Source organism: Salvelinus fontinalis, chromosome 33 (genome assembly GCF_029448725.1).
Source record: "Salvelinus fontinalis isolate EN_2023a chromosome 33, ASM2944872v1, whole genome shotgun sequence".
Classification (NCBI taxonomy): Eukaryota; Metazoa; Chordata; class Actinopteri; order Salmoniformes; family Salmonidae; genus Salvelinus; species Salvelinus fontinalis.
Genome location: NC_074697.1, coordinates 15,720,038 through 15,747,391, shown reverse-complemented (window position 1 = coordinate 15,747,391; position 27,354 = coordinate 15,720,038). Strand labels below are relative to the sequence as shown.

At 39.6% G+C, this 27,354-nt stretch overlaps 1 protein-coding gene across 1 annotated transcript in view; it reads right to left on the bottom strand.

Moving 5' to 3' along the window:
- The window catches only part of ryr1b (ryanodine receptor 1b (skeletal)), a gene marked incomplete in the record, with an annotated part of 337,334 nt that overhangs the window by 124,875 nt on the left and 185,105 nt on the right, over positions 1-27,354 (bottom strand). Inside the window, 5 exon segments of the mRNA XM_055895181.1 lie at positions 2,892-3,022; positions 13,176-13,257; positions 14,379-14,487; positions 14,954-15,080; positions 17,210-17,270. Of these exon segments, the coding sequence (XP_055751156.1) occupies positions 2,892-3,022; positions 13,176-13,257; positions 14,379-14,487; positions 14,954-15,080; positions 17,210-17,270 (510 nt within the window).

The following is a 27,354-nucleotide window of genomic DNA, read 5'->3' as shown; positions in this document are numbered from 1 at the left end:
GAATGGGGCGGGGAGGAGAAGGAGGACAGGAAGGACAGAGAATAAACATATTGTGTCATTGATGCTCTGGGATGTCGGTGCATAGCTCCTCTACGTGCTGGGGGAGGGCGGAAAAATATTGTGTCATTTCTACACTTACAGAGAGAGAGAAGAGAGAGAGAGAGAGAGAAGAGAGGGGGGGAAAGAAAGAGAAAAAGACCAACATGAGAGAAACAAAGGGAGGTAGAGAGAGAGATACGTTAGAGAGATAAAATAGAGAGAGAGAGGTGAGATATACAGAGAAGATATTTATAGATATAGAGAAAGATAGAGATGTAGATAGAGAGACAGATATAGATATAGATAGATATAGACAGAAAGAGATATAGATATAATGACAGATATAGATATAAAGACAGATGTAAATATGGATAGAGACAGATATACATATAGACAGATATAGAGATAGAGACAGATATAGATATAAAGACAAATGTAGATAGAGAAACATACAGTTGAAGTCGGAAGTTTACATACACTTTAGCCAAATACATTTAAAATCAGTTTTTCACAATTCCTGACATTTAATCCTAATAAAAATCCCTGTCTCAGGTCAGTTAGGATCACTACTTTATTTTAAGAATGTGAAATGTCAGAATAATAGTAGAGAGAATTATTTATTTCAGCTTTTATTTCTTTCATCACATTCCCAGTGGGTCAGAAGTTTACAGACACTCACTTAGTATTTGGTAGCATTGCTTTTAATTGTTTAATTTGGGTCAAATGTTTTGGGTAGCCTTCCACAAGCTTCCCACAATAAGTTGGGTGAATTTTGGCCCATTCCTCCTGACAGAGCTGGTGTAACTGAGTCAGGTTTTTAGGCCTCCATGCTCGCACACGCTTTTTCAGTTCTGCCCACAAATTTTCTATAGGATTGAGGTCAGGGCTTTGTGATGGCCACTCCAATACCTTGACTTTGTTGTCCTTAAGCCATTTTGCCACAACTTTGGAAGTATGCTTGGGGTCATTGTGCATTTGGAAGACCTATTTGCGACCAAGCTTTAACTTCCTGACTGATGTCTTGAGATGTTGCTTCAATATATCCACATAATTTTCTTTCCTCATGATGCCATCCATTTTGTGAAGTGCACCAGTCCCTCCTGCAGCAAAGCACCCCCACAACATGGTGCTGCCACCCCGTGCTTCACGGTTGGGATGGTGTTCTTCGGCTTGCAAGCCTCCCCCTTTTTCCTCCAAACATAACAATGGTCATTATTTCATCAGACCAGAGGACATTTCTCCAAAAAGTACGATCTTTGGCCCCATGTGCAGTTTAAAACCGTAATCTGGCTTTTTTATGGCGGTATTGGAGCAGTGGCTTCTTCCTTGCTGAGCGGCCTTTCAGGCTATGTCGATATAGGACTCGTTTTACTGTGGATATAGATACTTTTGTACATGTTTCCTCCAGCATCTTCACGGGGTCCTTTGCTGTTGTTCTGGGATTGATTTGCACTTTTCGCACCAAAGTACGTTCATCTCTAGGAGACAGAATGCGTCTCCTTCCTGAGCGGTATGACGGCTGCGTGGTACCATGGTGTTTATACTTGCATACTATTGTTTGTACAGATGAGCATGGTACCTTCAGGCGTTTGGAAATTGCTCCCAAGGATGAACCAGACTCCATTTTTGTGGAGGCCTTGGCTGATTTCTTTTGATTTTCCCATGATGTCAAGCAAAGAGGCACAGAGTTAAAAGAAAGGCATTGAAATAATCCACAGGTACACCTCCAATTTACTAAAATTATGTCAATTAGCCTATCAGAAGCTTCTAAAGCCATGACATAATTTTCTGGAATTTTCCAAGCTGTTTAAAGGCACAGTCAACTCAGTGTATGTAAACTTCTGACCCACTGGAATTGTGATACAGTAAATTATAAGTGAAATAATCTGTATGTAAACAATTGTTGGAAAAATTACTTGTGTCATGCACAATGTAGATGTCCTAACCGACTTGCCAAAACTATAGTTTGTTCACAAGAAATTTGTGGAGTGGTTGAAAAACAAGTTTTAATGACTCCAACCTAAGTGTATGTAAACTTCCGACTTCAACTGTATATAGAGAGAGACAGAAATATATAGATAGATGGAAGACAGTTACATATATATGGAGAGAGAGATACAGATAGAGAGACAGATATACATGTAGATAGAGAGGCAGATATAGATAGAGGGACAGATACAGATAGAGGGACAGATATAGATAGAGAGACAGATATAGATAGAGGGACAGCTATAGATAGAGGGACAGATATAGATAGAAAGACAGATATAGATAGAGAGAGACAGATATAGATAGAGAGACAGATATAGATAGAGAGACAGATATAGATATAGAGACAGATATAGATATAGAGACAGATATAGATAGAGAGAGACAGATATAGATAGAGGGACAGACACCGATAGAGGGACAGATATAGATAGAAAGACAGATATAGATAGAGAGAGACAGATATAGATAGAGTGACAGATATAGCTAGAGGGACAGATATAGATAACCATTTGTACATTGTTACAACACTGTATCTATATAATATGACATTTGTAATGTCTTTATTGTTTTGAAACTTCTGTATTTGTAATGTTTACTGTTAATTTGTATTGTTTGTTTCACTTTTGTGTATTGTCTACCTCACTTGCTTTGGCAATGTTAACACATGTTTCCCATGCCAATAAAGCCCCTTGAATTGAATTGAATTGAATTGATAGAGGGACAGATCAATAGATTTAGAGATAGATATATAGATTTAGAGACAGACATAGATAGAGAGACAGATATAGATAGAGAGATAGATATACAGATTTAGAGACAGCTATTTCGACATGGAGACATATTTAGATAGGTATGCTCACTGCCTCTCTCTCTGGGTGTCTTCGTGGTGTAGACAGAGTAGGCATTGTACTCGTTGAGGCCGGGCTCCAGGTAGGCTACAGGCATGGCAGCGGCAAGATTTGCCAAACACTCCCCCAGAGCCGGCCTCTGCCTGTAAACAGACACAACAAAACATTATTGGTCTGATGCCCATGGACTGCAAAGTGGGTTAAATAACAGAACAGAAACCTGAACAAACAAACATCAGGATCAGCGATAATAACCAGAGACACTACAAACACTGAGCCCATAGATAATAACACCCACTATTAACACTGAGCCCCATTATATATAGAATATTAACTGCTATAACCACTGAACCCATAATATATAGAATATTAACCACTATAAACACTGAGCCCCATAATATATAGAATAATAACCACTGAGCCCATAATATATAGAATAATAACCACTATAAACACTGAGCCCATAATATATAGAATATTAACCACTACAAACACTGAGCCCATAGATAATAACACCCACTATTAACACTGAGCCCATAGATAATAACCACTATTAACACTGAGCCCATAGATAATAACACCCACTATTAACACTGAGCCCCATAATATATAGAATATTAACCACTATTAACACTGAGCCCCATAATATATAGAATATTAACCACTATAAACACTGAGCCCATAGATAATAACACCCACTATAAACACTGAGCCCATAATATATAGAATAATAACCACTATAAACACTGAGCCCCATAGATAATAACACCCACTACAAACACTGAGCCCAAAGATAATAACACCCACTATTAACACTGAGCCCCATAATATATAGAATATCAACCACTATAAACACTGAGCCCCATAATATATAGAATATTAACCACTATAAACACTGAGCACATAATATATAGAATAATAACCACTATAAACACTGAGCCCCATAGATAATAACACCCACTACAAACACTGAGTCCATAGATAATAACACCCACTATTAACACTGAGCCCATAGATAATAACACCCACTATTAACACTGAGCCCATAGATAATAACACCCACTACAAACACTGAGCCCATAGATAATAACACCCACTATAAACACTGAGCCCATAGATAATAACACCCACTATTAACACTGAGCCCCATTATATATAGAATATTAACCACTATAACCACTGAGCACATAATATATAGAATATTAACCACTATAAACACTGAGCCCCATAATATATAGAATATTAACCACTATAAACACTGAGCCCCATAAAATATAGAATATTAACCTCTATAAACACTGAGCCCCATAATATATAGAATAATAACCACTATAAACACTGAGCCCATAGATAATAACACCCACTATTAACACTGAGCCCATAGATAATAACACCCACTATAAACACTGAGCCCATAGATAATAACACCCACTATTAACACTGAGCCCATAGATAATAACACCCACTATTAACACTGAGCCCCATAATATATAGAATATTAACCACTATTAACACTGAGCCCATAATATATAGAATATTAACCACTATAAACACTGAGCCCATAGATAATAACACCCACTATTAACACTGAGCCCCATAATATATAGAATAACACCCACTATTAACACTGAGCCCCATTATATATAGAATATTAACTGCTATAACCACTGAACCCATAATATATAGAATATTAACCACTATAAACACTGAGCCCCATAATATATAGAATAATAACCACTGAGCCCATAATATATAGAATAATAACCACTATAAACACTGAGCCCATAATATATAGAATATTAACCACTACAAACACTGAGCCCATAGATAATAACACCCACTATTAACACTGAGCCCATAGATAATAACCACTATTAACACTGAGCCCATAGATAATAACACCCACTATTAACACTGAGCCCCATAATATATAGAATATTAACCACTATTAACACTGAGCCCCATAATATATAGAATATTAACCACTATAAACACTGAGCCCATAGATAATAACACCCACTATAAACACTGAGCCCATAATATATAGAATAATAACCACTATAAACACTGAGCCCCATAGATAATAACACCCACTACAAACACTGAGCCCAAAGATAATAACACCCACTATTAACACTGAGCCCCATAATATATAGAATATTAACCACTATAAACACTGAGCCCCATAATATATAGAATATTAACCACTATAAACACTGAGCACATAATATATAGAATAATAACCACTATAAACACTGAGCCCCATAGATAATAACACCCACTACAAACACTGAGTCCATAGATAATAACACCCACTATTAACACTGAGCCCATAGATAATAACACCCACTATTAACACTGAGCCCATAGATAATAACACCCACTACAAACACTGAGCCCATAGATAATAACACCCACTATAAACACTGAGCCCATAGATAATAACACCCACTATTAACACTGAGCCCCATTATATATAGAATATTAACCACTATAACCACTGAGCACATAATATATAGAATATTAACCACTATAAACACTGAGCCCCATAATATATAGAATATTAACCACTTTAAACACTGAGCCCCATAAAATATAGAATATTAACCTCTATAAACACTGAGCCCCATAATATATAGAATAATAACCACTATAAACACTGAGCCCATAGATAATAACACCCACTATTAACACTGAGCCCATAGATAATAACACCCACTATAAACACTGAGCCCATAGATAATAACACCCACTATTAACACTGAGCCCATAGATAATAACACCCACTATTAACACTGAGCCCCATAATATATAGAATATTAACCACTATTAACACTGAGCCCATAATATATAGAATATTAACCACTATAAACACTGAGCCCATAGATAATAACACCCACTATTAACACTGAGCCCCATAATATATAGAATAATAACCACTATAAACACTGAGCCCCATAATATATAGAATATTAACCACTATAAACACTGAGCCCATAGATAATAACACCCACTATTAACACTGAACCCCATAATATATAGAATATTAACCACTACAAACACTGAGCCCATATATAATAACACCCACTATAAACACTGAGCCCATAAAATATAGAATAATAACCACTATAAACACTGAGCCCATAATATATAGAATATTAACCACTATTAACACTGAGCCCCATAATATATAGAATATTAACCACTATAAACACTGAGCCCATAATATATAGAATAATAACCACTGAGCCCATAATATATAGAATAATAACCACTATAAACACTGAGCCCCATAATATATAGAATAATAACCACTATTAACACTGAGCCCATAATATATAGAATATTAACCACTATTAACACTGAGCCCATAACATATAGAATATTAACCACTATTAACACTGAGCCCATAATATATAGAATAATAACCACTATAAACACTGAGCCCATAATATATAGAATATTAACCACTATAAACACTGAGCCCCATAATATATAGAATATTAACCACTGAGCCCCATAATATATAGAATATTAACCACTATTAACACTGAGCCCCATAATATATAGAATATTAACCACTATTAACACTGAGCCCATAATATATAGAATATTAACCACTGAGCCCCATAATATATAGAATAATAACCACTATTAACACTGAGCCCATAATATATAGAATATTAACCACTGAGCCCCATAATATATAGAATAATAACCACTATAACCACTGAGCCCCATAATATATAGAATAATAACCACTATAAACACTGAGCCCCATAATATATAGAATATGAACCACTATAAACACTGAGCCCATAATATATAGAATAATAACCACTATAAACACTGAGCCCATAATATATAGAATAATAACCACTGAGCCCCATAATATATAGAATAATAACCACTATAAACACTGAGCCCCATAATGTATAGAATAATAACCAATATAAACACTGAGCCCATAATATATAGAATAATAACCACTGAGCCCATAATATATAGAATAATAACCACTATAACCACTGAGCCCATAATATATAGAATAATAACCACTATTAACACTGAGCCCCATAATATATAGAATAATAACCACTATAAACACTGAGCCCCATAATATATAGAATAATAACCACTATAAACACTGAGCCCATAATATATAGAATATTAACCACTATAAACACTGAGCCCCATAATATATAGAATATTAACCACTATAAACACTGAGCCCCATAATATATAGAATAATAACAACTGAGCCCCATAATATATAGAATAATAACCACTATAAACACTGAGCCCCATAATATATAGAATAATAACCACTATAAACACTGAGCCCCATAATATATAGAATATTAACCACTATAAACACTGAGCCCATAATATATAGAATATTAACCACTATAAACACTGAGCCCCATAATATATAGAATAATAACAACTGAGCCCCATAATATATAGAATAATAACCACTATAAACACTGAGCCCCATAATATATAGAATAATAACCACTATAAACACTGAGCCCCATAATATATAGAATATTAACCACTATAAACACTGAGCCCCATAATATATAGAATATTAACCACTATAAACACTGAGCCCCATAATATATAGAATAATAACCACTGAGCCCCATAATATATAGAATATTAACCACTATAAACACTGAGCCCCATAATATATAGAATATTAACCACTATAAACACTGAACCCATAATATATAGAATATTAACCACTATAAACACTGAGCCCCATAATATATAGAATAATAACCACTATTAACACTGAGCCCCATAATATATAGAATAATAACCACTGAGCCCATACTATATAGAATATTAACCACTGAGCCCATAATATATAGAATAATAACCACTATAACCACTGAGCCCATAATATATAGAATATTAACCACTATAAACACTGAGCCCCATAATATATAGAATAATAACCACTATAAACACTGAGCCCCATAATATATAGAATAATAACCACTATTAACACTGAGCCCCATAATATATAGAATATTAACCACTATAACCACTGAGCCCATAATATATAGAATATTAACCACTATAAACACTGAGCCCATAATATATAGAATATTAACCACTATAAACACTGAGCCCCATAATATATAGAATAATAACCACTATAAACACTGAGCCCCATAATATATAGAATAATAACCACTGAGCCCCATAATATATAGAATAATAACCACTATAAACACTGAGCCCCATAATATATAGAATAATAACCACTATAAACACTGAGCCCCATAATATATAGAATATTAACCACTGAGCCCCATAATATATAGAATAATAACCACTGAGCCCCATAATATAGAATAATAACCACTATAAACACTGAGCCCCATAATATATAGAATAATAACCACTGAGCCCCATAATATATAGAATAATAACCACTGAGCCCCATAATATATAGAATAATAACCACTGAGCCCCATAATATAGAATAATAACCACTATAAACACTGAGCCCATAATATATAGAATAATAACCACTGAGCCCCATAATATATAGAATAATAACCACTGAGCCCCATAATATATAGAATAATAACCACTGAGCCCCATAATATAGAATAATAACCACCATATACACTGAGCCCCATAATACATAGAATATTAACCACTGAGCCCATAATATATAGAATAATAACCACTGAGCCCCATAATATATAGAATAATAACCACTATAAACACTGAGCCCCATAATATATAGAATATTAACCACTATAACCACTGAGCCCCATAATATATAGAATAATAACCACTATAAACACTGAGCCCCATAATATATAGAATATTAACCACTATAAACACTGAGCCCCATAATATATAGAATAATAACCACTATAAACACTGAGCCCATAATATATAGAATATTAACCACTATAAACACTGAGCCCATAATATATAGAATATTAACCACTATAAACACTGAGCCCCATAATATATAGAATAATAACCACTATAAACACTGAGCCCATAATATATAGAATAATAACCACTATAAACACTGAGCCCATAATATATAGAATATTAACCACTATAAACACTGAGCCCCATAATATATAGAATATTAACCACTATAAACACTGAGCCCATAGATAATAACACCCACTATTAACACTGAGCCCCATAATATATAGAATATTAACCACTGAGCCCCATAATATATAGAATAATAACCACTATTAACACTGAGCCCATAATATATAGAATAATAACCACTGAGCCCATAATATATAGAATAATAACCACTATAAACACTGAGCCCCATAATATATAGAATATTAACCACTATAAACACTGAGCCCATAATATATAGAATATTAACCACTATAAACACTGAGCCCCATAATATATAGAATAATAACCACTGAGCCCATAATATATAGAATATTAACCACTATAAACACTGAGCCCATAATATATAGAATAATAACCACTATAAACACTGAGCCCATAATATATAGAATAATAACCACTATAAACACTGAGCCCATAATATATAGAATAATAACCACTGAGCCCCATAATATATAGAATAATAACCACTATAAACACTGAGCCCATAATATATAGAATAATAACCACTATAAACACTGAGCCCCATAATATATAGAATAATAACCACTATAAACACTGAGCCCCATAATATATAGAATATTAACCACTATAAACACTGAGCCCATAATATATAGAATAATAACCACTATAAACACTGAGCCCCATAATATATAGAATATTAACCACTATAAACACTGAGCCCCATAATATATAGAATATTAACCACTACAAACACTGAGCCCCATAATATATAGAATATTAACCACTATAAACACTGAACCCCATAATATATAGAATATTAACCACTGAGCCCATAATATATAGAATAATAACCACTATAAACACTGAGCCCCATAATATATAGAATAATAACCACTATAAACACTGAGCCCCTTAATATATAGAATATTAACCACTATTAACACTGAGCCCCATAATATATAGAATATTAACCACTACAAACACTGAGCCCCATAATATATAGAATAATAACCACTATTAACACTGAGCCCCATAATATATAGAATATTAACCACTATAACCACTGAGCCCATAATATATAGAATATTAACCACTATAAACACTGAGCCCATAATATATAGAATATTAACCACTATAACCACTGAGCCCCATAATATATAGAATATTAACCACTGAGCCCCATAATATATAGAATAATAACCACTATAAACACTGAGCCCATAATATATAGAATATTAACCACTATAAACACTGAGCCCATAATATATAGAATATTAACCACTATAACCACTGAGCCCATAATATATAGAATATTAACCACTATAAACACTGAGCCCATAATATATAGAATAATAACCACTATAAACACTGAGCCCATAATATATAGAATAATAACCACTATAAATACTGAGCCCCATAATATATAGAATATTAACCACTGAGCCCCATAATATATAGAATAATAACCACTATAAACACTGAGCCCATAATATATAGAATATTAACCACTATAACCACTGAGCCCATAATATATAGAATAATAACCACTATAAACACTGAGCCCCATAATATATAGAATATTAACCACTATAACCACTGAGCCCCATAATATATAGAATATTAACCACTATAAACACTGAGCCCCATAATATATAGAATATTAACCACTATAACCACTGAGCCCATAATATATAGAATAATAACCACTGAGCCCATAATATATAGAATATTAACCACTATAAACACTGAGCCCCATAATATATAGAATAATAACCACTATAAACACTGAGCCCCATAATATATAGAATAATAACCACTATAAATACTGAGCCCCATAATATATAGAATAATAACCACTGAGCCCCATAATATATAGAATAATAACCACTATAAACACTGAGCCCCATAATGTATAGAATAATAACCACTGAGCCCCATAATATATAGAATAATAACCACTGAGCCCCATAATATATAGAATAATAACCACTATAAACACTGAGCCCCTTAATATATAGAATATTAACCACTGAGCCCCATAATATATAGAATAATAACCACTATAAACACTGAGCCCCATAATATATAGAATATTAACCACTATAAACACTGAGCCCCATAATATATAGAATATTAACCACTATAAACACTGAGCCCCAAAATATATAGAATATTAACCACTATAAACACTGAGCCCCATAATATATAGAATATTAACCACTATAAACACTGAGCCCCATAATATATAGAATATTAACCACTTAGCCCCATAATATATAGAATATTAACCACTATAAACACTGAGCCCATAATATATAGAATATTAACCACTGAGCCCCATAATATATAGAATAATAACCACTATAAACACTGAGCCCCATAATATATAGAATAATAACCACTGAGCCCCATAATATATAGAATAATAACCACTGAGCCCCATAATATAGAATAATAACCACTATAACCACTGAGCCCTATAATATATAGAATAATAACCACTATAAACACTGAGCCCCATAATATATAGAATAATAACCACTGAGCCCATAATATAAAGAATATTAACCACTGTAAACACTGAGCCCCATAATATATAGAATAATAACCACTATAAACACTGAGCCCCATAATATATAGAATAATAACCACTGAGCCCATAATATAAAGAATATTAACCACTGTAAACACTGAGCCCCATAATATATAGAATATTAACCACTATAAACACTGAGCCCCATAATATATAGAATATTAACCACTGAGCCCCATAATATATAGAATAATAACCACTATAAACACTGAGCCCCATAATATATAGAATATTAACCACTATAAACACTGAGCCCCATAATATATAGAATAATAACCACTGAGCCCATACTATATAGAATAATAACCACTATAACCACTGAGCCCATAATATATAGAATATTAACCACTATAAACACTGAGCCCCATAATATATAGAATATTAACCACTATAAACACTGAGCCCCATAATATATAGAATATTAACCACTATAAACACTGAGCCCCATAATATATAGAATATTAACCACTATAACCACTGAGCCCCATAATATATAGAATAATAACCACTATAAACACTGAGCCCATAATATATAGAATATTAACCACTGAGCCCCATAATATATAGAATAATAACCACTATAAACACTGAGCCCCATAATATATAGAATAATAACCACTGAGCCCCATAATATATAGAATAATAACCACTATAAACACTGAGCCCCATAATATATAGAATATTAACCACTATAAACACTGAGCCCATAATATATAGAATATTAACCACTATAACCACTGAGCCCATAATATATAGAATAATAACCACTGAGCCCATAGATAATAATAACCACAGAGCCCATAGATAATAATAACCACTGAGCCCATAGATAATAATAACCACTGAGCCCATAGATAATAATAACCACTGAGCCCATAGATAATAATAACCACTGAGCCCATAGATAATAATAACCACTGAGCCCATAGATAATAATAACCACTGAGCCCATAGATAATAATGACCACTGAGCCCATAGATAATAATAACCACTGAGCCCATAGATAATAATAACCACTGAGCCCATAGATAATAATAACCACTGAGCCCATAGATAATAATAACCACTGAGCCCATAGATAATAATAACCACTGAGCCCATAGATAATAATAACCACTGAGCCCATAGATAATAATAACCACTGAGCCCATAGATAATAATAACCACTGAGCCCCATAATATAGTGAACTGCTCTTGACCAGAGCCCTTTGACGCTGGTGGAGAGTTGTGATTTAGATGAGATTTTATTAGATCTTTCTTTTTTGACAGAGTTTCACAAATATTTGCTTAATAACGTATAAGAAAATGCACTGTGATACGGTGAGACATAGCCCAGACATAACATCAAACATACAACTCGATGAAAAACAAAACAAGAATGACAAGTTTAAGGACTTTTAACCCTCCATTCCCCATAACATAGCAATGCCCCCCCTCATATACTCAATATTGCACACCCCCTTAAAGGGAAACTCCACTCAAAAAAATATATTTTGGTATTTTCTCCATTGATGCAGTCCCAAAATATTTAGCATGTCAGCAGTCAAATTTTGCTTCTTGAAAGTCCAATATCCTTCCCTTTAAGGAGGTAGTGTGTACTAACTTCTCAGCGTGAGGCGTCTTGACGGTGCCCAGCGAGTAGATAGAACACATGATCCTGTAACAGGAGATCTGAAGGTCGTCCACTGGAGGGGAGTCAGAGAGAGACAGACAGGAAGGAGTCAGAGAGAGAGACAGACAGGAAGGAGTCAGAGAAACAGACAGGCAGATAGGAATCAGAGAGAGACAGACAGGAAGGAATCAGAGAAGCAGATAGGAGTCAGAGAGAGAGACAGACAGGAAGGAATCAGAGAAACAGACAGGCAGATAGGAGTCAGAGAGAGACAGACAGGAAGGAATCAGAGAAACAGACAGGCAGATTGGAGTCAGAGAGAGACAGACAGGAAGGAATCAGAGAAGCAGATAGGAGTCAGAGAGAGAGACAGACAGGAAGGAATCAGAGAAACAGACAGGCAGATAGGAGTCAGAGAGAGACAGACAGGAAGGAATCAGAGAAGCAGATAGGAGTCAGAGAGAGAGACAGACAGGAAGGAATCAGAGAAACAGACAGGCAGATAGGAGTCAGAGAGAGACAGACAGGAAGGAATCAGAGAAACAGACAGGCAGATAGGAGTCAGAGAGAGACAGACAGGAAGGAATCAGAGAAGCAGATAGGAGTCAGAGAGAGAAACAGACAGGAAGGAATCAGAGAAACAGACAGGCAGATAGGAGTCAGAGAGAGACAGACAGGAAGGAATCAGAGAAACAGACAGGCAGATAGGAGTCAGAGAGAGACAGACAGGAAGGAATCAGAGAAGCAGATAGGAGTCAGAGAGAGAGACAGACAGGAAGGAATCAGAGAAACAGACAGGCAGATAGGAGTCAGAGAGAGACAGACAGGAAGGACTCAGAGAAACAGACAGGCAGATAGGAGTCAGAGAGAGAGACAGACAGGAAGGAATCAGAGAAACAGACAGGAATCATTCAGACAGACAGACAGGGTCAGACAGACAGAAAGGGTCAGACAGACAGACAGACAGACAGACAGACAGACAGACAGGAACCACAGAGAAACTATTACTAGGCTGTATGTATTGTTATTGTGGATCTCTAGATGAGGAGGCTGACCTATCATTATCAGAGCTGAGATCTGAGGACGTAGAGACACCAGACTGACCCTCTATCATTATGTTAATGTACTGATGTAGACTGACCATCTATCATTATGTTAATGTGATGATGTAGTTGAGGAGGCTGTCAGACTCACAGATGACGTCGTCCCCAAACTGGTGCTGGGCGATGTGGTCGAACAGGGTGGTCAGGACAGGGAGCAGGGCGATGGTGGTGTAGTTGATGTTCTGGGACACACCCTTCACCTGCACACAGAGACAAAGAGATTGAGGAATGGAGGGAGAGAAAGAGAGGGAGAGGGAGAGATAGATTGAGAGGGGAGAGAGAAGGAGAGGGGTGAGAGATAGATGGAGAAGAGAGAGAGAGGAGAGGGGTGAGAGATGGATGGAGAGAGAGAAGGAGAGGGGAGAGAGATAGATGGAGCAAAGCGAGAGAGAAAGAGAGGGGAGAGAGATAGATGGAGAAAAGAGAGAGAGGAGAGGGGAGAGAGATAGATGGAGAAGAGAGAGAAAGAAGGGGAGGGGAGAGAGAAGGAGAGGGGAGAGAGAGAAGGAGATGGAGAGAGAGAAAGTGAGGGGAGAGAGAAGGAGAGGGGAGAGAGAGATGGATGGATGGAGAGGGGAGAGAGAGATGGAGAGGGGGAGTTAACTCAGAAGGGCAGCTGTGAGGAATCACCTGCTGTAGGACAAACATTAAGGTATCATATCTGACCTGGTTCCTGCTAGAAACCTTGCCCAGCTTCAGGTTCTCCACCATCTTCTCTATGTCATCTGCAGCGCTCTCAAAGAACTGACGCAGTCCTGCCTTCACAATCTCAGGACCTGACTTCATTACCGTCCTGGAGAGAGAGAGAGAGAGATCATTATGTAAAACACTGTACTCTATGTTTGAATAGAGGCATAATAGAAAATAAAGGTGGAGAGTGTAATATAGTATTGTAGGATATGACTCACATAATATATAATATGTAATATAGTATTGTGGTATATGTGAGTTTTATTGTAGTATATGTGAGTTGTAATATAGTATTGTAGTATATGTGAGTTGTAATATAGTATTGTAGTATATGTGAGTTGTATTGTAGTATATGTGAGTTGTAATATAGTATTGTAGTATATGTGAGTTGTATTGTAGTATATGTGAGTTGTAATATAGTATTGTAGTATATGTGAGTTGTATTATAGTATTGTAGTATATGTGAGTTGTATTGTAGTATATCTGAGTTGTAATATAGTATTGTAGTATATGTGAGTTGTATTATATTGTGAGTTGTAATATAGTATTGTGGTATATGTGAGTTGTAATATAGTATTGCAGTATATGTGAGTTGTAATATAGTATTGCAGTATATGTGAGTTGTAATATAGTATTGCAGTATATGTGAGTTGTAATATAGTATTGTAGTATATGTGAGTTGTAATATAGTATTGTAGTATATGTGAGTTGTAATATAGTATTGTAGTATATGTGAGTTGTAAAATAGTATTGCAGTATATGTGAGTTGTATTATATTGTGAGTTGTAATATAGTATTGTAGTATATGTGAGTTGTAATATAGTATTGCAGTATATGTGAGTTGTAATATAGTATTGCAGTATATGTGAGTTGTAATATAGTATTGCAGTATATGTGAGTTGTAATATAGTATTGCAGTATATGTGAGTTGTAATATAGTATTGCAGTATATGTGAGTTGTAATATAGTATTGCAGTATATGTGAGTTGTAATATAGTATTGCAGTATATGTGCGTGTGTAATATAGTATTGTAGTATATGTGAGTTGTAATATAGTATTGCAGTATATGTGAGTTGTAATATAGTATTGCAGTATATGTGAGTTGTAATATAGTATTGCAGTATATGTGAGTTGTAATATAGTATTGTAGTATATGTGAGTTGTAATAAGACATGTTTCCACAAGTACACATATTTATACCCTCCACTGGGCGGAATCAACTCCTTTCACATCTAGACAGCCAATACATCTCTGTTGCTAGGCAGAAATGTAGGTGGTTCCTCTCATTGGTGTAGTCATGGCCCTGCCTCCTATGTGTGTATGTCATGTTCGTTCTTGACTTCATCTGACCTGACCTCAGCCCACATTCCTCACTCCTCCCCAACTCACTGCTGTCCTACCTTATCTGTTGACTGAAACCAGACTGTGGCCCTTCTCCTCTCCATAGGATACCTGAGATGTAACAATAACCTGTTCTGACAGAATGTAAACATCCTGCTCCTCAGGGCCCTCTCTCTCCCCAGCCTCTCCGCTCCTCAGGGCCCTGACCTCGGCCCACATTCCTCACTCCTCCCCAACTCACTGCTGTCCTACCTTATCTGTTGACTGAAACCAGACTGTGGCCCTTCTCCTCTCCATAGGATACCTGAGATGTAACAATAACCTGTTCTGACAGAATGTAAACATCCTGCTCCTCAGGGCCCTCTCTCTCCCCAGCCTCTCTGCTCCTCAGGGCCCTCTCTCTCCCTAGCCTCTCTGCTCCTCAGGGCCCTCTCTCTCCCTAGCCTCTCTGCTCCTCAGGGCCCTCTCTCTCCCCAGCCTCTCTGCTCCTCAGGGCCCTCTCTCTCCCCAGCCTCTCTGCTCCTCAGGGCCCTCTCTCTCCTCAGGGCCCTCTCTCTCCCCAGCCTCTCTGCTCCTCAGGGCCCTCTCTCTCCCCAGCCTCTCCGCTCCTCAGGGCCCTCTCTCTCCCCAGCCTCTCCGCTCCTCAGGGCCCTGACCTCGGCCCACATTCCTCACTCCTCCCCAACTCACTGCTGTCCTACCTTATCTGTTGACTGAAACCAGACTGTGGCCCTTCTCTTCTCCATAGGATACCTGAGATGTAACAATAACCTGTTCTGACAGAATGTAAACATCCTGCTCCTCAGTAGTTTTCCATACCCTCAGTTCTAGTTAGTACCCAACGGTTTGTGTATAATGTATTGTTGGTGGATGTGTTGAGCGTGTGTTACCTGGCGTCCAGCGATCGTGACAGGATGTGCAGACAATTCACCACCGCACCGGCGTCCGTTCCTGACAACACACAGAGACTCCGTTATCAATCAATCAATCCATCCAGCAAGCAACCAATCACTCAACGAACCAATCAATCAATCAATCTATCAATAATACATGACAAATGTAGGATAGAAGATTAGTAAATAACAGCTAAACTCATTATAAAAAGGGTCAGTAGAAATAATCACTTGTTATTCTCCAAAACAACTCAAAACAACTCCAAAACAACTCAAAACAACTCAAAAACTCAAAACAACTCAAAACAACTCCAAAACAACTCAAAACAACTCAACTCCAAAACAACTCCAAAACAACTCCAAAACAACTCCAAAACAACTCAAAACAACTCCAAAACAACTCAAAACAACTCAACAACTCCAAAACAACTCAAAACAACTCAAAAACTCAAAAACTCAAAACAACTCCAAAACAACTCCAAAACAACTCCAAAACAACTCCAAAACAACTCCAAAACAACTCCAAAACAACTCAAAACAACTCAAAACAACTCAAAACAACTCCAAAACAACTCCAAAACAACTCAAAACAACTCCAAAACAACTCAAAACAACTCCAAAATAACTCAACAACTCCAAAACAACTCAAAACAACTCAACAACTCCAAAACAACTCCAAAACAACTCAAAACAACTCAACAACTCCAAAACAACTACAAAACAACTCAACAACTCCAAAACAACTCCAAAACAACTCCAAAACAACTCCAAAACAACTCAAAACAACTCCAAAACAACTCAAAACAACTCCAAAACAACTCAACAACTCCAAAACAACTCCAAAACAACTCAAAACAACTCCAAAACAACTCCAAAACAACTCCAAAACAACTCAAAACAACTCCAAAACAACTCAACAACTCCAAAACAACTCCAAAACAACTCCAAAACAACTCAAAACAACTCCAAAACAACTAAAAACAACTCCAAAACAACTCAACAACTCCAAAACAACTCCAAAACAACTCAAAACAACTCCAAAACAACTCAAAACAACTCCAAAACAACTCAACAACTCCAAAACAACTCAAAACAACTCCAAAACAACTCCAAAACAACTCAAAACAACTCCAAAACAACTCAACAACTCCAAAACAACTCCAAAACAACTCCAAAACAACTCAAAACAACTCAAAACAACTCAACAACTCCAAAACAACTCCAAAACAACTCCAAAACAACTCCTCAACAACTCCACAACTCCAAAACAACTCCAAAACAACTCCAAAACAACTCAAAACAACTCAAAACAACTCAACAACTCCAAAACAACTCCAAAACAACTCAAAACAACTCCAAAACAACTCCAAAACAACTCCTCAACAACTCCACAACTCCAAAACAACTCCAAAACAACTCCAAAACAACTCCAAAACAACTCCTCAACAACTCCACAACTCCAAAACAACTCCAAAACAACTCCAAAACAACTCAACAACTCCAAAACAACTCCAAAACAACTCCAAAACAACTCCAAAACAACTCCAAAACAACTCAACAACTCCAAAACAACTCAACAACTCCAAAACAACTCAACAACTCCAAAACAACTCCAAAACAACTCAAAACAACTCAAAACAACTCCAAAACAACTCCAAAACAACTCCAAAACAACTCCAAACAACTCAACAACTCCAAAACAACTCAAAACAACTCAAAAACAACTCAAAACAACTCCAAAACAACTCAAAACAACTCAAAACAACTCCAAAACAACTCAAAACAACTCCAAAACAACTCAACAACTCCAAACAACTCCAAAACAACTCAAAACAACTCCAAAACAACTCAAAACAACTCCAAAACAACTCAACAACTCCAAAACAACTCAACAACTCAAAACAACTCCAAAACAACTCCAAAACAACTCCAAACAACTCCAAAACAACTCCAAAACAACTCAAAACAACTCAACAACTCCAAAACAACTCAAAACAACTCAAAAACAACTCAAAACAACTCCAAAACAACTCAAAACAACTCAAAACAACTCCAAAACAACTCAAAACAACTCCAAAACAACTCAAAACAACTCCAAAACAACTCAAAACAACTCCAAAACAACTCAACAACTCCAAAACAACTCAACAACTCAAACAACTCCAAAACAACTCCAAAACAACTCCAAACAACTCCAAAACAACTCCAAACAACTCCAAAACAACTCCAAAACAACTCCAAAACAACTCAAAACAACTCCAAAACAACTCAAAACAACTCAAAACAACTCAACAACTCCAAAACAACTCAAAACAACTCCAAAACAACTCCAAATAACTCCAAAACACTCAAAACAACTCCAAAACACTCCAAAACAACTCCAAAACAACTCCAAAACAACTCAAAACAACTCCAAAAACAACTCAACAACTCCAAAACAACTCCAAAACAACTCCAAAACAACTCAAAACAACTCCAAAACAACTCAAAACAACTCCAAAACAACTCAACAACTCCAAAACAACTCAACAACTCAAAACAACTCCAAAACAACTCCAAAACAACTCAAAACAACTCCAAAACAACTCAAAACAACTCCAAAACAACTCCAAAACAACTCAAAACAACTCCAAAACAACTCAAAACAACTCCAAAACAACTCCAAAACAACTCAAAACAACTCAAAACAACTCAAAACAACTCCAAAACAACTCAAAACAACTCAAAACAACTCAAAACAACTCAAAACAACTCCAAAACAACTCAAAACAACTCCAAAACAACTCAAAACAACTCCAAAACAACTCAAAACAACTCAAAACAACTCCAAAACAACTCCATCTCAACAACTCCAAAACAACTCAACAACTCCAAAACAACTCAAAACAACTCAAAACAACTCCAAAACAACTCAAAACAACTCCAAAACAACTCAACAACTCCAAAACAACTCCAAAACAACTCCAAAACAACTCAACAACTCCAAAACAACTCAACAACTCCAAAACAACTCCAAAACAACTCCAAAACAACTCAACAACTCCAAAACAACTCAACAACTCCAAAACAACTCAAAACAACTCCAAAACAACTCAAAACAACTCCAAAACAACTCAAAACAACTCCAAAACAACTCAACAACTCCAAAACAACTCAACAACTCAAAACAACTCCAAAACAACTCCAAAACAACTCCAAACAACTCCAAAACAACTCCAAACAACTCCAAAACAACTCCAAAACAACTCCAAAACAACTCAAAACAACTCCAAAACAACTCAAAACAACTCAAAACAACTCAACAACTCCAAAACAACTCAAAACAACTCCAAAACAACTCAAAATAACTCCAAAACAACTCAAAACAACTCCAAAACACTCCAAAACAACTCCAAAACAACTCCAAAACAACTCAAAACAACTCCAAAACAACTCAACAACTCCAAAACAACTCCAAAACAACTCCAAAACAACTCAAAACAACTCCAAAACAACTCAAAACAACTCCAAAACAACTCAACAACTCCAAAACAACTCAACAACTCAAAACAACTCCAAAACAACTCCAAAACAACTCAAAACAACTCCAAAACAACTCAAAACAACTCCAAAACAACTCCAAAACAACTCAAAACAACTCCAAAACAACTCAAAACAACTCCAAAACAACTCCAAAACAACTCAAAACAACTCAAAACAACTCCAAAACAACTCAAAACAACTCAAAACAACTCAAAACAACTCAAAACAACTCCAAAACAACTCAAAACAACTCCAAAACAACTCAAAACAACTCCAAAACAACTCAAAACAACTCAAAACAACTCCAAAACAACTCCATCTCAACAACTCCAAAACAACTCAACAACTCCAAAACAACTCAAAACAACTCAAAACAACTCCAAAACAACTCAAAACAACTCCAAAACAACTCAACAACTCCAAAACAACTCCAAAACAACTCCAAAACAACTCAACAACTCCAAAACAACTCAACAACTCCAAAACAACTCCAAAACAACTCCAAAACAACTCAACAACTCCAAAACAACTCAACAACTCCAAAACAACTCAAAACAACTCCAAAACAACTCAACAACTCCAAAACAACTCCAAAACAACTCCAAAACAACTCAACAACTCCAATACAACTCCAAAACAACTCCAAAACAACTCCAAAACAACTCCAAAACAACTCCAAAACAACTCCAAAACAACTCCAAAACAACTCAAAACAACTCAAAACAACTCAAAACAACTCCAAAAAAACAACTCCAAAACAACTCAAAACAACTCCAAAACAACTCAAAACAACTCCAAAACAACTCCAAAAAAACAACTCCAAAACAACTCAAAACAACTCCAAAACAACTCAAAACAACTCCAAAACAACTCAAAACAACTCCAAAACAACTCAAAACAACTCCAAAACAACTCCAAACAACTCAAAACAACTCAACAACTCCAAAACAACTCAATAACAAGTGATTATTTCTACTGACCCTTTTTATAATGAGTTATTTACTCATCTTCTATCCTACATTTGATTGGTGGGTATGTCCCCACCTGTTTATCCAGATACTAATGAATGAAACGTAACTGTGCCGAGACTAGAAGAGAATGAACAGGATGTGTGTCATCGTGTTGGTGGATTAAACGGCGACGCAGATGGAGTAGCCACGGCCCTCAAGCCAAGCGGTCTAAACTAACCAACCATACAGCATCTGACTTAGCTAACCACAACACCTGTGGAGGTCCGATACTCACAACCAACGCTTACTACCACTGTGTGTCACCAGAGATACTGACGGTTACAGAAGCCACACACACACACACACACACACACACACACACACACACACACACACACACACACACACACACACACACACACACACACACACACACACACACACACACACACACACACACACACACACACACACACACACAACAACAACAACAACAACAAGAGAGGAGATGCAGCTAGCTAAGAGGAAGAGCTTAAGCAGAGCAGAAGCGCAACTGTGGAGAGAGGGGGAGACTAGAAGGTGTCAAGGGGGAGGCAGATAGATACGAGGGGTGGAGAGAGGGGGAGACTAGAAGGTGTCAAGGGGGAGGCAGATAGATAGGAGGGGTGGAGAGAGGGGGAGATTAGAAGGTGTCAAGGGGGAGGCAGATAGAAAGACAGAAGGGGTGGAGAGAGGGGGAGATTAGAGGGTGTCAAGGGGGAGGCAGAAAGATAGGAGGGGTGGAGAGAGGGGGAGATTAGAGGGTGTCAAGGGGGAGGCAGAAAGATAGGAGGGGTGGAGAGAGGGGGAGATTAGAGGGTGTCAAGGGGGAGGCAGAAAGATAGGAGGGGTGGAGAGAGGGGGAGATTAGAGGGTGTCAAGGGGAAGGCAGATAGATAGGAGGGGTGGAGAGAGGGGGAGATTCGAGGGTGTTAAGGGGGAGGCAGAAAGATAGGAGGGGTGGAGAGAGGGGGAGATTAGAGGGCGTCAAGGGGGAGGCAGAAAGATAGGAGGGGTGGAGAGAGGGGGAGATTAGAGGGTGTCAAGGGGGAGGCAGATAGATAGGAGGGGTGAGAGAGGGGGAGATTAGAGGGTGTCAAGGGGGAGGCAGATAGATAGGAGGGGTGAGAGAGGGGGAGATTAGAGGGTGTCAAGGGGGAGGCAGATAGATAGGAGGGGTGAGAGAGGGGGAGATTAGAGGGTGTCAAGAGGGAGGCAGATAGATAGGAGGGGTGGAGAGAGGGGGAGATTAGAGGGTGTCAAGGGGGAGGCAGATAGATAGGAGGGGTGAGAGAGGGGGAGATTAGAGGGTGTCAAGGGGGAGGCAGAAAGATAGGAGGGGTGGAGAGAGGGGGAGATTAGAGGGTGTCAAGGGGGAGGCAGAATGATAGGAGGGGTGAGAGAGGGGGAGATTAGAGGGTGTCAAGGGGGAGGCAGATAGATAGGAGGGGTGGAGAGAGGGGGAGATTAGAGGGTGTCAAGGGGGAGGCAGATAGATAGGAGGGGTGGAGAGAGGGGGAGATTAGAGGGTGTCAAGGGGGAGGCAGATAGATAGGAGGGGTGAGAGAGGGGGAGATTAGAGGGTGTCAAGGGGGAGGCAGATAGATAGGAGGGGTGAGAGAGGGGGAGATTAGAGGGTGTCAAGGGGGAGGCAGAAAGATAGGAGGGGTGGAGAGAGGGGGAGATTAGAGGGTGTCAAGGGGGAGGCAGAATGATAGGAGGGGTGAGAGAGGGGGAGATTAGAGGGTGTCAAGGGGGAGGCAGATAGATAGGAGGGGTGAGAGAGGGGAAGAATAGAGGGTGTCAAGGGGGAGGCAGATAGATAGGAGGGGTGAGAGAGGGGGAGAATAGAGGGTGTCAAGGGGGAGGCAGAAAGACAGAAGGGGTGGCAAAATAGAAAGGAGAGGGTGTTTTGTAATGATGATGAAACAGGAAGGGGTGAACGACATTGATCGAGATATCAACAGATGGAAAGAGACAGAGATTGGGGTAGAGAGAGAGATTGAGATAGAGAGATCGTGATAGAGGGATTGAGAGAGAGAGAGAGAGAGAGAGAGACAGCGAGCGAAAGAAACAGACAGACCGACAGAGACAATGAGAGAGACATAGACAGAGAGACAGAGAGAGAGAGACAGAGAGAGAGAGAGAGAGAGAGAGATGGATATTGATGGAGCGAGATGGTATGAGAGATGAGATTGGGAGGTGACCAACAGGCATCAGTCCACCATGCAGGTTCAGGTTCCTTACCAAAGAGAGATACTCTGTGTCTCACCAGAGCTGCCAACTTACAGAAGATACTGAGGGAGGAGGAGGAGTAAGAGGAGGAGTGGAGAAGGAAAGGGAGCGTATGGGAGGATAGGAAGGGAGGGTATGGGTGGATAGGAAGGGAGGGTAAGGGAGGATAGGAAGGGAGGGTATGGGAGGATAGGAAGGGAGGGTATAGGGGAGGATAGGAAGGGAGGGTATGGGATGATAGGAAGGGAGGGTATGGAGGATAGGAAGGGAGGGTATGGGATGATAGGAAGGGAGGGTATGGGAGGATAGGAAGGGAGGGTATAGGGGAGGATAGGAAGGGAGGGTATGGGAGGATAGGAAGGGAGGGTATGGGAGGATAGGAAGGGAGGGTATGGGAGGATAGGAAGGGAGTGTATAGGGGAGGATAGGAAGGGAGGGTATGGGAGGATAGGAAGGGAGGGTATGGGAGGATAGGAAGGGAGGGTATGGGAGGATAGGAAGGGAGAGTATGGGAGGATAGGAAGGGAGGGTATGGGAGGATAGGAAGGGAGGGTATAGGGGAGGATAGGAAGGGAGGGTATGGGATGATAGGAAGGGAGGATAGGAAGGGAGGGTATGGGAGGATAGGAAGGGAGGGTATGGAGGATAGGAAGGGAGGGTATAGGGGAGGATAGGAAGGGAGGGTATAGGGGAGGATAGGAAGGGAGGGTATGGGATGATAGGAAGGGAGGGTATGGGAGGATAGGAAGGGAGGGTATGGGAGGATAGGAAGGGAGGGTATGGGAGGATAGGAAGGGAGTGTATAGGGGAGGATAGGAAGGGAGGGTATGGGAGGATAGGAAGGGAGGGTATGGGAGGATAGGAAGGGAGGGTATGGGAGGATAGGAAGGGAGAGTATGGGAGGATAGGAAGGGAGGGTATGGGAGGATAGGAAGGGAGGGTATAGGGGAGGATAGGAAGGGAGGGTATGGGATGATAGGAAGGGAGGATAGGAAGGGAGGGTATGGGAGGATAGGAAGGGAGGGTATGGAGGATAGGAAGGGAGGGTATAGGGGAGGATAGGAAGGGAGGGTATAGGGGAGGATAGGAAGGGAGGGTATGGGATGATAGGAAGGGAGGGTATGGGAGGATAGGAAGGGAGGGTATAGGGGAGGATAGGAAGGGAGGGTATGGGATGATAGGAAGGGAGGATAGGAAGGGAGGGTATGGGAGGATAGGAAGGGAGGGTATGGGAGGATAGGAAGGGAGGGTATGGAAGGGAGGGTATGGGAGGATAGGAAGGGAGGTTATGGGAGGATAGGAAGGGAGGGTATAGGGGATGATAGGAAGGGAGGTTATGGGAGGATAGGAAGGGAGGGTATGGAAGGGAGGGTATGGGAGGATAGGAAGGGAGGGTATGGGAGGATAGGAAGGGAGGGTATGGAAGGGAGGGTATGGGAGGATAGGAAGGGAGGGTATGGGAGGATAGGAAGGGAGGGTATGGGAGGATAGGAAGGGAGGGTATGGGATGATAGGAAGGGAGGGTATTGGGAGGATAGGAAGGGAGGGTATGGGATGATAGGAAGGGAGGGTAGGGGATGATAGGAAGGGAGGGTATGGGGAGGATAGGAAGGGAGGGTATAGGGGTAGTTGATAGGAAGGGAGGGGTATGGGAGGGATAGGAAGGGAGGGGTATGGGATGATAGGAAGGGAGGGTAATGGGAGGAGGAGGATGGGAGGGTCGGGGGGGATAGGAAGGGAGGGTATGGGATGATAGGAAGGGAGGGTATAGGGGAGGATAGGAAGGGAGGGTATGGGAGGATAGGAAGGGAGGATAGGAAGGGAGGGTATGGGAGGATAGGAAGGGAGGGTATAGGGGAGGATAGGAAGGGAGGGTATGGGAGGATAGGAAGGCAGGGTATGGGAGGATAGGAAGGCAGGGTATGGGAGGATCGGAAGGGAGGGTATGGGAGGATAGGAAGGGAGGGTATAGGGGAGGATAGGAAGGGAGGATATGGGAGGATAGGAAGGCAGGGTATGGGAGGATAGGAAGGGAGGGTATGAGAGGATAGGAAGGGAGGGTATGGGATGATAGGAAGGGAGGGTATGGGAGGATAGGAAGGGAGGGTATAGGGGAGGATAGGAAGGGAGGGTATGAGAGGATAGGAAGGGAGGGTATGGGATGATAGGAAGGGAGAGTATGGGAGGATAGGAAGGGAGGGTATAGGGGAGGATAGGAAGGGAGGGTATGGGAGGAGAGGAAGGGAGGGTATGGGAGGATGATAGGAAGGGAGGATAGGAAGGGAGGGTATGGGAGGATAGGAAGGGAGGATAGGAAGGGAGGGTATGGGAGAATAGGAAGGGAGAGTATGGGAGGATAGGAAGGGAGGGTATGGGAGGATAGGAAGGGAGGATATGGGAGGATAGGAAGGGAGGGTATGGGAGGATAGGAAGGGAGGGTATGGGAGGATAGGAAGGGAGGATAGGAAGGGAGGGTATGGGAGGATAGGAAGGGAGGGTATGGGAGGATAGGAAGGGAGGGTATGGGGGGAGGATAGGAAGGGAGGGTATGGGAGGATAGGAAGGGAGGGTATGGGAGGATAGGAAGGGAGGGTAGGGGAGGATAGGAAGGGAGGATAGGAAGGGAGGATAGGAAGGAAGGGTATGGGAGGTCAGGAAGGGAGGATAGGAAGGGAGGGTATGGGAGGATAGGAAGGGAGGACAGGAAGGGAGGATAGGAAGGAGGGTATGGGAGGATAGGAAGGGAGGGTATGGGGGAGGATAGGAAGGGAGGGTATGGGAGGATAGGAAGGGAAGGGGTATGGGAGGATAGAGGGAGGGTATGGGTGGATAGGAAGGGGAGGTTAGGAAGGGAGGGTATGGTGAGGATAGGAAGGGAGGTATGGGAGGATAGGAAGGGAGGGTTAGGGAGGATAGGGAGGGAGGGGTGGGAGGATAGGAAGGGAGGGTATGGGAGGATAGGAAGGGAGGGTATGGGAGGATTGGATGGGAGGGTATGGAGGATAGGAAGGAGGGTAGGGAGGATAGGAAGGGAGGGTATGGGAGGATAGGAAGGGAGGATAGGAAGGGAGGGTATGGGAGGATAGGAAGGGAGGGTATGGGAGGATAGGAAGGGAGGGTATGGGGGAGGATAGGAAGGGAGGGTATGGGAGGATAGGAAGGAAGGACCGGAATTAAAAATAAGTAGGTTAAGGTCAAAAGGTCCAAGGAAATGAAGTAGAGTCCATAAAAGAGGAGAGGAGGAGATAAGGAGATAAGGAGATAAGGAGATAAGGAGATAGGGAGAACAGCAGACACAGTATAACAAGCAAGGTATTGTGTGAAAGGTTTTTAAGCAGATAATGTTTCTTAATGAAAGATCAACGATTCTGAGTAAAAAGACTTACCGTGTGATTT